Here is a 14,606-nt window from a genome sequence, read left to right on the forward strand (position 1 = left end):
CCTGTGGAAAAAGCCTTGCCTCCATTTCCCTTACCCAGAAGAAGACAGAAGATTTCTGAATGTTTGAAAGTATCACCTAGAGGAAGAACCAAACAACAACTGCTGCTGAAAGGGGCTGATCCCTTAAACTTCAAGGGGTCACCTTGAAGATCCTTTCCATCCCTTGACCTTCCCAAGAAGGACACTGGCCATCTGTTTGATTAGGATAGAGACAGTGATTAGAGGAGAAGGAGAAAGATAAGCAGAAACTGAGCCATGTTGGCTCAGCTGAAGAAGAAGCAAAGACAATGTGTAGGGTCTCCTATTCCCACAAACCTATCCGCTTTCTTTTATTACTAGAAGTATTAAACCACTTTAAAAATAGAAACTCACAGTCAGATTCAAAATGAGGGAAGAACAAAGAAAGAGAGGGTGGTGGGCTAGGCTAGCCATTTAGCCAGGGATAAACAACTAAAACCAACAGGGACAGGCAGCCTGCCAGACAAGTGGGACTTCTGGGGTTTCAAATACCAGTCAAGCCTTAAAGAAGTAAACTTCATTATTACCCAGAAGTCTACTCATTGAGACACTGACCCTGTCATCCTTAACTTAACATTGCCCAGGGGTACCTCTCTTGTGGGTTGAGTGCCAGGGAATTACAAAGATCATCTCTCAGCCCCAGTGAGTACTTCCCATTTATTTACCTCACCAGCCCTCCATATCCCCTCTGTCCCTTCACCTCCTCCATTCCCTGTGACAAACCCTTCCTTATCCCTTGTACTGCAATCCTTACTCTCTCTCTCTCTCTCTCTCTCTCTCTCTCTCTCTCTCTCTCGCTCTCTCTCTCTCTCTCTCTCTCTATATATATATATATATATATATATATAATCTCACTGGCCAATAATCTACCAACAGCCTCCCTGGAACATGTGAGAACATATATTTTATTCTGCATGAATTTTTCAAACAATGATTAATCAATATGTATCAACTTTGTATGCCATTAGTTTAGACTACATAGTATCATGGTTGTAGTCTACATGGTATGGATAAATTTGGACAGAGGTGTAATAATCAATGACTAAATCAGAAAGTATACAATAGAATAAAAGAAAGCACTTCAGGAAACTATGGATAAGGCTCTTTTATGTGCCACTTGCATAATGTCCATCACTGGCCAGTTAGAATAAGTTCTACCTTGAAACATGTGTTTACCTGGTGATAAGTTATATTTTTTTGGCATCCCAATAAGTCAAAAGTAAAATTAGGATAGAGGTAACTAGGCAAGTGAACTCTATTTTCACTGGGTAGAAAAGCTAGTGATAGCTGAGGGGGGGGGGGTTAGATTTCAAAACTTTTCTGGAAAAATTTGCATACCTTTTAACTTTCTCTTTAGTCAGTCAGTTCAGATGGCAAATTAAAGAATAGGATAGGCAGACATCTGAAATACTTTTTTGTTTTAAATTCCCTCTTTCAGAGCAGAAATTATGCATTTTCTATATGCAGTATACTATTCATTTTTAACCAATAATATGGCACCTGTTCAGATGTTACTTTGTCTAATTTTGTACTTTATGAGCTAACCCTCAAATAAAATAAACTTATTTTTGAAAAAAAAGTATCTGTTAAGCACTTAGTATGTTTCAGACACTTTGATAAGCACCAGGGATACATAGAAAAGCCAAAATAGTATCTAACTTCAGGAAGTCTCCATTCTAATGGGGGTGGAGGGGGGGAAAGTCAGTAATTAGATATATGTGAAATACATATAAAATAGACAGAAGACCAAAAGAAGGTACTGGCAGCTAGAAGAGAGCTGCAAAAGGAGGGCATGCTTGTCCTACGGACATAGTCTCAAGTGACTATGAGGTCATTAGGTCTGTCTCTTTCATCTTACAGTCAAGGACACTCAGGTTCACAGAAGGTAAATGATTTGCCCAAGGTCATATTAGTAGAAAGTAACATAGGTGAGAACTGAACCTGAACCCAAGTCCTGCCTCCAAGATGAAGAGCAGATGAATTCTCTTGCCAGCAGTGATTTGAATAAAATCAGTCTATTTTTTTCTTCATAACACTGTGCTGAATGAATAGATTTGGACCATAATGACAAACCACTGTAACAAGATTTCTGGAGTTACTCTCTCCTTTTTCCATTAAGAAGTTGACAAGTATTTCAACTTGATAAATTAGTAATTGTCCTCTGAGGCTCTAGCACAATATCCATTTGTCACCCACCAGCTTTTGAGTTTCAAATCCTTTAATCTGAAAGAAACACTAGTATAATCTCATGATGCCTTGAAAAATCAGTTTAATAAAGAGAAATGCTATAAACATAGCAGGTAATATAGAAGCTGGGGTTGCTGCAGACCTGTTAATAGTCACTTCCTTTCTCCTTTACAAGGGCAAATCAAGTACAACATGATGACGATGGTGTGACCCTGAATTTCAAACTAGAACTTCTGGAATTTAAAGAAATCAATCAATGTATATACTTTCACCCTTACCTTTTTCCCCCTCTAAGCTGACCACTGAGAACAAATCAGCTTTTATATTATTGGAAATGTTTTCCTTAGAGATGAAATAAGGAATTACACTAATTCTTTCTGTAGCCCTTTGGTTTCTAGGCAAGCACAAAGCTTGACCATTATGTTTAAAAACAATGTCAACAGTGTTTGGGGGTATAGTGACTTTGCACTGGTTCCTAAAAAAACAAAAGATAATTATTTGTGTAGCTCTGTTAGCATGCATAAAGCCTGCTTCTATTTGTTCCATTGATGTGAGATATTTTTTTCTTGTTGGCAGATACCTACAGTTACCCTTTACTAGTGGATTATTGGTCAATGAAAATTATTTTGTCATTTATGAGTTAAAAGTCATTTTTGGCTCATCTCTGTAATTCGGTTGCTATACACAATCTGTTATTAAATAATGTTTTCCTTTTAAATATTGCTTTGGTTTACTCCTTTCTCTTTATTCCAGCTGCCATGCCCTGGTGTAGGTCACTAGCATTCTTACATGAATTCACAAAAGAGCATCCTAACTAGTCTCTCTAATCTATTCGTAAATGCCATTGCTTGATTAATCATATTAAAAAATAATTTTTATCATGTCACCCCTCGCACTCATAAATCTATATTATTTTCTTACTGCCCACCATACCAAGTACAGACTCTTCCCATCTTTGGTTTTTTTTTTTAAGTTTCTTTGGTAATCTTTGGAGATTTTTTTCACCATTATTATTTCTTGACATGGCTCTTCCCCCAACACTCCAAAAAACAAAACAAAACAATAAAAAGTCTTCCTTTGTGTTAAAGAAAAAGTCAAGCAAAACTGGCCTATAAATTATGTCTGTCTACAGATACATTTGACATCCATAGCCCATCTCATAAAACTAAGAGGAAACAGGAGTATTTCCTCATCTGTCCTTTATCCCAGGGAAGTTTCAGATTTAGTTATTTCAGATTGAATGATAGACCCAGAAAAATAAGGGAGAGACTATAGCCCCTTTGTGGGAATTCACAAATAAATCAGTAACCTGCCACTTCTGTGAGAAGAAGGGCCACAAAATGATGAAATGTAGAACCTTTCTTAAGATGATTGGAAGGAATACGCAATTTAATAACAACTTTAGAAATAATAACTATGGAAATGACGATAATGGTCATAGAAACCAGAATTTTAGAAATTATAATAATTATTATGGAAATAACTATAATGAATATAGAAATAAGAACTTTAGAAACCAGAATTATAGAAATAGGAATTGGGAAAATAATGACAATGCTCCAAATGAAGAAACTGATAATACCCAACAACAATATATGAGAAATGGTGCTCGTCCAAAAAATACTCGAGGTGCTAATGACCCTCAGAGGGGTGCCCTTCAGGGGGGTGCCCAAGGAATATCCCAAACACAATGAAGGTGTCTGGAGGGGGGGCTGGGACTCAGGAATCAGAGGATAAAACCTTTGATTTTCCAGACCCTGATGTCCTACTACTCATTGTCCCTATCCACTGCCCTCCCCATACTAATGAACCCCATGTTACCTTAAAGGTGGGTAACACTTACTATGATTGTCTCTTAGACACTGGAGCTACCAGGTCTATATTGAAGAATGTACCAGATTTAAATTGTTATTCCATTGACTCACAAAGTGTAGTGGGAGTATCAGGAATACCCCAAAGAATTAAAAAAACTTCCCCCTAGAATGGTGTCTGAAGGACCCCTACAGGTACAACATTCCTTTCTTTTGATGCCTGACTCCCCTTTAAATTTACTGGGGAGAGACCTTCTATGCAAACTCAGAGCCACAATAACTTGCTCCCCAGATGGTTCCTTATCATTGGAAGTACCTGAGGAATCTTTAAATTTACTCCCTGTACTTCTCTTGGAGAACCAGGAGGCAAAAGAGCCTCCTGCTTTTGAAATACCTAAGGATATACCGGAGTCTCTTTGGGCCACATCTTCTTCAGATGTAGGCTTACTTAAATCTGCTGTTCCTGTACAGATAAAAACTAAATCTAGTCCACCTCCTTCCATTCCTCAGTATCCCCTCTCAAAGGAGGCAATTGAGGGTATTACACCAGTTATTAACTCATTAATTAAACAGGGTAGATATTATACAATGTTTGAACTTATTGGGGTACAAAGTAGAAGTTGTTAAAATCTAGCTTTCAAACATTGTATAATATCTACCACAATAGGCTCAAAATGAATATACAACATGAATGTTGAAGGTCACACTATAAAGAAAATAAAAGAGAATGAGATCAGGTACTTTTCAGTTATGACTAGCAGGACAGTTTTAAACTAAAGGATAGAGGTTATCAAAATTGATACAAGGGAGAATTTTGGTTGCATAAAATTGCCCAAAGAGGATAATCACAAGGAAGAAACAATTGGGAAAAGAATTTTGCATAAAATGTCTTTGGTAAATCTCTAAAATGTATGGGGAATTAGCACAGATTTATAATACTACCAATTCCATGGTGATTATATAATCAAGTGGGGTGTATGGGGTGTTCAGGGAGGAGTAGTATCTCTGGTATGGAGGGCTTGTCATGCCCTCTTAGGGCAGCTCTCCAGCCTCTGACCCCTACCTAACACCCAGCTCTCACTTGTGGCTCCCAGTAGCTGCTAGCCTGGGGCAGCAGCCACACCCCGGGCAAGGCCTGTTGGAGCACAAAGGACAACAGGGCCAGCCCATGCAGCAGAGGAAGTCTCCAGGTGTAACGACTTTTTGTGCCACTGAACCCAGGCTTCCAATGCCGAGAGAGTGGGACTATCTCTGTGCATAGACTTTTCCACTTAAATCTCTTTCATGCACAAGTGTCTTTGGGTACACTCATCTATTACAGATGAAAACGCACAAAGACAATGGTCATCCTCGGTTACCGAGAGACTACTACTACTACTACTACTACTACTACTGATAGACCCAGAGGCACTTAATGGTCCTAGTTTGGTGGAACCTTGCAGACCTAATCAAATGTTAAGTTCCCTTTAGTCCAAAGTTCTCTCCCAGGAAGCCCAGCTTCCCTTTTGTATCCATTATAAAGCATCAGCCTCTCCCAGATAACATAGCCTCTGGCTAAGATTTCTTTCCCAAGCTGGTTTGTATCCTATCTGTATTGGCTAAACCTCTCATTTCCTTGTAACCATGGAAATGTCAATCAATCATACTTCCCTGTACCTTAGTTCCCCAAAAGGTATATAAATCCCCCAAGTTCTATAGTATTTTGAAGTATCATCTAGCTTAGTGATCCTCCCAGGGATGCCTTCCCAGAGTCCCCAGGGACCTGTGTAGTCCTTGGCCCTGAGCTCTGTGTAGGGGTTGATCATTGGACCTACCCCTCTCCTGATTAAAGACTTGATTTTTCTGACTAAATTAGTAGTGTTTTTCCCAAGTTAATCAATGAATTTAATCTAAATTCAGCTAATTTTTAATGTTGTTTTCATTTATATACTCTTGTAAGAATCCTATTGTTCTGGTTCTGCTTACTTCACTCTGAATTAGTTCATTCTGGTCTTCCTATGTGTTTTTCTAAATTGATTATATTAATTATTCAATATAGTATAATAATATCATAATATACTTATATATCATAGTTCCTTCAGCCATTCTCTCATTGGCAGGCATTTTGTTTCCAGGTTTAGGCTACTACAAAAAAAATGATGCTGGAAATGTTGTTGAATTCATTGGTTCTTTCTATCTTTGATATCCTTGAAATAAATACCCAACAACAAAAGTAATGTATTAAAAGGTATAATAGTTCAGTATTTATTCTAAAATAATTCCAAACACTTTTCTAAGTGTGTTAACTGGGTTTTTTGGGGGCCCCAAATCTGCTCCACTCCCTCACCCTGGGGGAAGTCCCAGATTTATTTATTTCAGACTGAACAATAGACCTTAAAAATACTTGAAGACCCAAGCTTAGGTAGAGCTAGTAGACTGCATCAAATGTTAAGTACCCTTTTAGTGTTAGAAGTTTTCCCATTGTATCAGAGACCCCTTCCCAAGAAGACAAACACCTGTACAAGAACCATCCTTTTAATATCCATTGTAGTAGACCACTCCCAGATACCCCAGCCCCAGGCTACATACAGCCTCTTTCCCAAGCCTGCTTACAACCAGTCAGTGTAGGTTTGATGTCCTGAGTTCCCCAGAGGGTATATTGGATCTCCCAGTTCTATTATTCTTTGGAGAATCTTCTAGTGCTGTTGATCCTGTCCCCAAAGCCCCAGGGTTTGGACTCTGGGCAGTATTTGGTGCTTGGCTCTGTATAGTGGCAGATTATTATGGACCTATCTTTATCCTGATTAATGACTTGGTTTTTATGACTACATTGGTAATTCTGTGTTTTTCCAAGTTGACAGATGGTTGGACGAATTCTATGTTTCATTAAAAGTATATTAAGAAGCAGCTAGGTTGATCAGGGGATAGAGTGACACACCTGAAGTCAGGAGGACCTGGGTTCAAATTTAATCTTGTTGTAGATTAGTTCTATCTCATTCAATATGCTATTGAATAAGAACTTCAGAATAAGGTCCTCAGAACAAGGTGCATGTCTTAATGTTTTTATTCACCATAAAACCTAGCATAATGCTGCCTGTTTATATTAATATGAACCAAATAAGTTAAAGAGCAGTTTTAAACCTTAATGTATTATATATAAACATGAATCACCTCTCAAAATAAGTTTGTAATTCACTAATTTGACAAATATTAATTAAGCATCTATAACATGGCAAAGTATATTATATTAATCATATATATCATGGCAGGCTTTTGTGACACAAGATCAAAAAAAGTCTCTGACTTCAAGAAGTTTAAATTGTTATAGAAGGAAAAAAAAACTCAGTTGGCTAGGGAGTTGCTTACCTTTCAAGTAGTGGGAGACCAAAATGATCTAGGAAAATTTGAGGGGATCAAGGGGTCTAAGGATAAGTCAAGAAAGGGATAGAGGAAGTGTTATTTTAACTGTCTCAGTATGATACAGCAAATCCACAGGGAAAAGGGACTGTACTTATGATTTCACTGATATAGAGACCCCAGTCCCTTCCTCAGATAAAGCAACTTTCTTCACTGAGGGAAGTCAGAACTTCCTCTACAATTTATATTCTTAAGGATTTGCCCGGGGCATTGAGAATTTACATGATTAACTCAGGGTCAAACAGCCAGTGTATTAGAGCAAGGCTTAAAGCTTGGCCTTCCAGAGTCCAAATCTAGCAGCAGACACTAGCTCTGTGATCCTGGGCAACTCACTTAATCCTATTTGCCTCAATTTTCTTATTTGTTAAATAAGCTAGAGAAGGACATGGAAAATCATATATTATCCCCAAAATGGGTCACAAGGTGTAGAATATAACTGAAAAATGACTGACTAGCAACTTCCTGACTTTCTAGTCACTATGACATGCTGCCTCTCATGGATAAACCATATGAAATATTTATTAATCTGAGAGGGATAATCTATAAAGAAGATGACCTTTATTATATTTAAAAAATAAATTTTGTAAATGTTTATTGAACCCATAAGAATTCCAGGGAAGTGGTTTTACTGAAATAATCAAACTACTGGAAGCCTGGAGACACCTGGATACATATCATGCCTAGTTATACCTTCATGACAGATACCATCTATCAGGACTTTTCTGCAGGGGCAATGAAATCATACTGAAGATGGAGAATTATGTTATTTACTGGATATCAGCTGTCTTGTTTGGTGGCACAAACTTATACAAAAAGCAGACTACATTTTTCTTGAGATTCAGTAATGCTCTGTATGTAAGGATTGAAACTGAGACAGAAACAATATCAATTACTATCATCTTAATCTTATAAAATATGTCTAATAAAAAAGTTTCTGAAATAAAAATCCATTTCCATATTCTAACATGCAACATTAATAGGTCATGAAGCATCTCCATCATCAAATAAAGGCAAAACAATAATTAGACCTGTAATTTTATTGCTGATGTTTTATTGTTATAACTTCAAATGAGAAAATTCCCCCCACCCATGCAGGCCAGCAAATTACAGTCCTAGAGGGTTATTTAAAATACTAAGAGGTCAAATGACTTAGCCAAGGTCACCCATCTCCTATTTGCTAGAAGTAGAACATGATTTTGTATTCTCTTGAAGGAATCCCTTTTTATATTCATTATATCCACAAAGACATAACTGACTTTCCACTAGAATGGTGCATACAGACCTATTTAGCTTATTCCACTAGACATCACTTTATGGGAAAAGCTCTCTAAAGCTCAGAAATGGTCGATTCCACATTTTCCTTTGTATCATGATTATTTGTATATATATATTTCAAGCAGGAATGAGTGGTAGAAATATGTATTTCTACCACTCATTCCTGCTTGAAAAGCAGGTCGGTTTATGTCTGTCCTCATTTCCCAACACCTACCACAGTGTCTTGCATTTAATAAATGATCACTTAATTAAATTTGTATGAATTAATAAAGTTCTTTTATTAGACTGGCAGTTCATTGAAGACAAAGATTGCATAAATTTCTTTGTCTTCCCTAGTGTCTAATATTATAGAACACATAATAGGTATTTCATATGTGTTCTTGAATGAACTAAGTGAATAGTATTTCCCCATAAATTTCCATTTTGAAACCAAAAGTATATTAATTTTAATGAAAAAAATTTCATTGATTAAATTGAAAACTTGTTTGGAGACTAAATGGTGATCAACCCCATGACAGCCTATAAATTTGTTACTCTAGCTGTATAACATTTTTCAGGTCTTTGGAATGTTTTCTTTAATTTATAAGTATTATTTTAACCTAAGAACACATGGTTTTTTAAGTAGCAATATTCTGATTTTATGCTTACATGGCCTAAAACTTATTATTTTTAGATCTAAGTATCTTAAAAAGTTGATACAATTGGGTTACAAAACCTTACATTGCCTGTTGACATTGATAGATAGAATGTATGTATACTCTTTTATCAAAAAATAAAAAATCAAAGTTATATAAATTCTTTTCCTAGACTATCAATAGGTATTATGATTTAGAGGACATCCAGCCCATACAGAAGAAGAAACAAGAGGGTCAAAGAGGATATGATCACAAAGGTAGAGATTTTAATAAGAGTGAGGATATGAACTTCGATCCTCAACTACAAAACTTTTCTTCTACTCTGGCTGACTCCTCCTTTGCAAAATGGAGATAAATATTTTACTAGAGTTGATGTTGTAAAAATCAAATGAGTTACTATCTATAAAGGACTTAACAAAGCTTTTTATGTAGTAATATAAAATTTTGTTATAATATTCAAATTCCAAGTATAAAATATCAAACTAAACTATAATTGTAATAAATTTCCTACTTATCCTGTGTATATGCTCTGTAAAAAAAATTGTTTGCTTGTCTTCGCCATTAGATTTTAAGCTCCTTGAACACATTACCTCTTTTTGTATCTCTAACACTTAACATAGTACCTGGTATACAGTAGGCACTTAATGTATATTGATTGATTGATTAATGTCCAGTGCTCTTGCTCCAGCTTGTGTAGAGAGGAAAGACAGGTAAATGAATAAAAACAAAATAAAGAAAGCAAGTTAAAAGAGATTTAACAGCATTTGTGAGTCTCAAGTTTCCCCAACAGGGATCCTTAAAAGGCTTCAATTCTTCTTCATGTTATATGCCACTGAGCTTTCTTAAGAAAAGAGTTTATTTAAAATGGCAAGGAAATAAAGTATACACAAAAATAACAAAGAAAATGAATTATTTTAAATTCATTTCAATAGAACAAGAAAACCTATAAAGAAAATTCTTTTTTTCACAGATGGGTTTTAAATCAGAGAAACCCTGTCTCTGCAAGGCTTTGCTACACCAAAATATATTAAATGGATTACTATTAAAAATTGGTTGAGAAATACTCTTTAAAATAGCTTTATATGTTACATGAGAGCTTAGACAATCATTCTATTGTGAAGCTGTTCCTTGAAGGCATTTTTGTGTTTTCCTTATTAGTCATAAGAAATTTATATGAAAATAAGATCACATTAGCCCTTAGGTGAATATCTATTCCAAATGCACATTCATCATTTGAAATTGCAATCTTCTTTAGATTCTCATAACAATTTTTGGTGAAGAAACAATAGTTGTGACAGTCAAACTCTGATACAACAAATTCTTTATTTTCTTTCAGAAAACTTGATGGAGACAATGATGATTATGATGATGATAGCTAGCATTTACATAGTGCTTTAACCTTTGCAAATTACTTTACAAATATTATCTCATGCTATTCTCATAACAACCCTGGGAGAGGAGGGGTTATTACCAATTCTATTTTATAGATGAGAAAACTGAGACAGACCTGCGAAGAGGCTTCTCTAATATAGGCAATAAATGATTTGAGGAAATAAAAAAAATAGTTAAAGAACAAAGGAGAACATCATTAAAAAATCATAAATGATACATGAATTAATTTCCCCAAACAAGAATTTCAAAATTTTTTTCTTTTTTAAAGTTGTTTATGTTTATTATTTCTTTATCTTTTTTCTGCTTACCTTTCTTTTAGAAAAATTAATTTGTTTGTGACATTAAAATACAAATTTAACTCCCTCCTTTACAAATTTCTCTATGTATTTTAAATATAAGACCTTTATCCAAGAAACTCTCTATAAATTTTTTTCCACGACTTACTACCTTCTATTTCATTTTGACGACATTCATTTTATTTGTACTAAGCTTTTTTAATTTAATGTAGTCAAAATTATCCATTTTACATCTCATAGTCATTTCTATCTCTTGTTTATTCATAAATTCTTCTCCTATCCATAAATCTGATAAGTAATATGTTCTCTGTTCTAATTTACTTATATATTCCTTAATTCATTAAATATTATTTTAGCAAAAATCTTCTTTTTGATTTGTCAGCTAGAAACCTGAATTTGAGATATCGATCTATTTATGAATTCTGAAATACTTTTTAAGAAATAATAAAATTCTAATGTGTTTCCACTGAAGACTCAAAGTAATAACCAATTAATCTGGTAACTAATGGCAAGAAACATAGCTGTAATACAAGGTCTTCAACCATTCGGATGAATGAATTTTAGTTCTATTAATTATTTACTATATTGTCTTTATGATTACACATTGTTTAATTCATATATATTAACCAGTAAAGATGGCTGGAAGGTAGGCATGGAACTGTTACTACTCAACTGGTTCCTAGGAACTCCTGAGTTCTTAGCTTTCCATCTACCACTGTCTCATTCCTTCCTATTCATCAACAATAACTGATGTGATGAGAAGATAGAGAAAAGAGACATTAAGACAAAATAGTGAAATTCAAAATCTGTCTATTCTATGTTAAAGGGTTCAAGCTTGGTCACTGCTCAACTCTATCTCTCTTACTATCCAAGACCACTATCTAAGGGCTATATATACAGTAGCAAGGGGAAAGAAAGAGAAAATAGATTAGGTAATCAGAATCTCATTGAAGAAATCTAAAATGTCATCTAAAGAGTCTAAGGCACAGAGTATCATATATGTCATTTAAAACATTCTTAAAAAGTAGTCACCCAGATGATTTGTGAAGATCTTCAGTGAAAAGAAACTCACATCCTGTTCAACTTTTGTACACCTCTAATTATTAAGAAAATTTATTATATTGAACCCTGCCCTTCTGACATCTATTATCTACTCATCACAAAATATTGATTCAGGAAGTTTGTGGATTTAGTTTATGCAGATTTTTCATATTTTATTGCAATATTTCACAAACTAATTTTGTCACAGAATACTTCTGAGTTTGAGATATATTTACTGAATCCATAAATGCTGGTACGAGGATATGGGAACATAACAAATCACAATAAGACTTAGCAAAAGATATGGGAGGTAGGAAAGAGTGAGGCGTCAAGAATGAATTCTAGATTTCAAAGCTGGGTAATCAACAATAATATAGAGGCTAAAAATGCCGTTTGTAGGCAACAAGAAGCAGTCAGGGAACAGGGAGAAAGGGAAGATCAGTGAGGGAGCCAGAAAAAATAAAATAATTGTTGGGGAAAATAGGATAGAATGAGATCATTTGTGCATATAAAGGGATTTTTGCCTTAGCAAGAACTATCTCTTCACGTGAGACAGGAGTGAAGAAGGAGATACTAGGACAAGACATCTGAGTAATTTCAGATGAGGAGGAAGAGATAAACAGGAGTTTGCAGAAAAAAACCTCAATTGTTTTTCAGTGGAATATGAAACAAGGTTCTCAGCTGAGGTGATGAAAGGATGGGATACTTTGGAAAGTTTGAGGAGGCATATCTGGGTTAAGTGAATATTTCGTCATGGGGATGAAATGACAATTCTTAAAATGGAAAAAGAAAAAAAGAGAACCTAAGAAGTCATGTATATTAACCTCAAAATAGCACTCTACAGGAGCCTAGTCATCTTGGTGTATTTCTGAGAACAATAAGAGAAATTCATGAACTATTAAGAGTACAGAACTGATTTGAAATTGCTCAAAGTTGTGGAATGGAGTCTTTTGAGTAGGGATTCCTGATTTCCCAGGGACAACTCAGCTTTTGGGCTGACTATAAAAACCAGATGTCTTCAAAAAGACTTTTTCTGCTATGACTGAAAAAGTCAAATGGCAAACACTGAAAGAATGAATTCTCCCAATCTTTACCATGGGTATGTGTCAAGGTCTTTGCAATGCCCTCTTCATCCTGTAATGTGGGTTTTATTGGAATTTGTTTCTCTATCACTACTACTCAGGGGGTGAAAACCTGATCCCTATAGAACTGTCTGAGATTGTTTCACTATTTCTTTGCAAATTTAATTAATCCCAATTAAAAACTTGGGAGGGGGGATTGTATTCCTTGTACTGATGTGCCAAAAAGCAGCTATAATTGAGCTCCGATGATCTTAGAAGTTTTTCTTACTGTATCGAGGATAAAGCTCAAGCTAATTAAAATACATATTTTATCCAAATTATCTCTGCATTAGAATTTGTGGGAATTATAGAATAAGTGAAAAATAGGGCATATTTTAACCAGTTAACATTAAGTTAATACTTTCCAGACTGTCATAGAGTTATCTCACAAAAATTATATAACTTACTCTAAAATAAACACTATCAATGAACTAAAAATTTAAAACAAACCTCATTTGGCTCTTCTCCCCCTTTTACTTGACTTTCACTCATTTCTCCATTTTCATAGCTGCTACTCTTCTCAACCCACAGCTCAGATTTTTCCACAGTCAGTCGTAGTTGATCTAGGTCAGCTTTGATTTGTTTGTAGTTGTCTACATCTTGATTAGATACTAATAACTGTACCTAAAAATATAACAATTTAATTTATTAATTTCTTCATGTATTTTTCCCCAATAAGTTCCTGTGACCAAAGGCTGTCTTTCTTTTTCCATGTGTAGTTCCAGAACTTAGCAAAGTTCTTGGCACATGGCAAGTGTTTAATAAATACTTTCTACTTTCTCATTTATTCATTGTTTGAGAATATCTGGAAACCTAACAAGGCTTCCACAACTCTTTACTCTTTCTTTATAAAAATATTCCTTGTGCATTTGCCAGCAACACCAAGCAAATCTATAGATAAAAATACTGGCTACTCAAAGGTATCTCTAACTTATCAGATCAACATACTCCTTAAAAAATATCTTTAGGTGGTGTTTCAAAATATTTACTTGAATAGAATATTCTTCATTACTCAAATATGAGTATGCTTTCATAGATCCCTGTTTTCTGGACTGAAACCTCTGATTTTATCGGCATATGGAATTCCTTTTGAGGAAGTTCCCAACCAAAGCAGATCAGAACCTGCTCTTAAACTTATTTCCTTATCCAGTTTCCTGGGGTAGCCAAGGTCAAATGACTCTGTGTGTGTGTGTGTGTGTGTGTGTGTGTGTGAAGAGACTTGAACTAGATCTTCCACTATGCAACACTGTCTTATTAGGAGAAAATGTTCTTGCAAAGTCTTGGAACTATATTAAATACTGCTAACCTGTATTTAAGATATCAATTAAAATTAATTTTCAAGACAACTTTATTGTGATATGCTACATCTTTTTTTTTTTTTTAAACCCTTACCTTCCGTCTTGGAGTCAATACTGTGTATTGGCTCCAAGGCAG

At 35.1% G+C, this 14,606-nt stretch overlaps 1 protein-coding gene across 2 annotated transcripts in view; it reads right to left on the minus strand.

Moving 5' to 3' along the window:
- ITPR2 (inositol 1,4,5-trisphosphate receptor type 2) overlaps positions 1-14,606 on the minus strand; it is a 561,528-nt gene that overhangs the window by 290,711 nt on the left and 256,211 nt on the right. For both annotated transcript variants that reach the window (XM_001363065.4, XM_056799421.1), the window contains one exon: positions 13,623-13,796. In XM_001363065.4, coding sequence (XP_001363102.1) covers positions 13,623-13,796 — 174 coding nt within the window. The remainder of the gene's footprint in view (positions 1-13,622; positions 13,797-14,606) is intronic.

The sequence above is a fragment of the Monodelphis domestica genome, chromosome 5 (assembly GCF_027887165.1).
Source record: "Monodelphis domestica isolate mMonDom1 chromosome 5, mMonDom1.pri, whole genome shotgun sequence".
NCBI classification, from domain to species: domain Eukaryota; kingdom Metazoa; phylum Chordata; class Mammalia; order Didelphimorphia; family Didelphidae; genus Monodelphis; species Monodelphis domestica.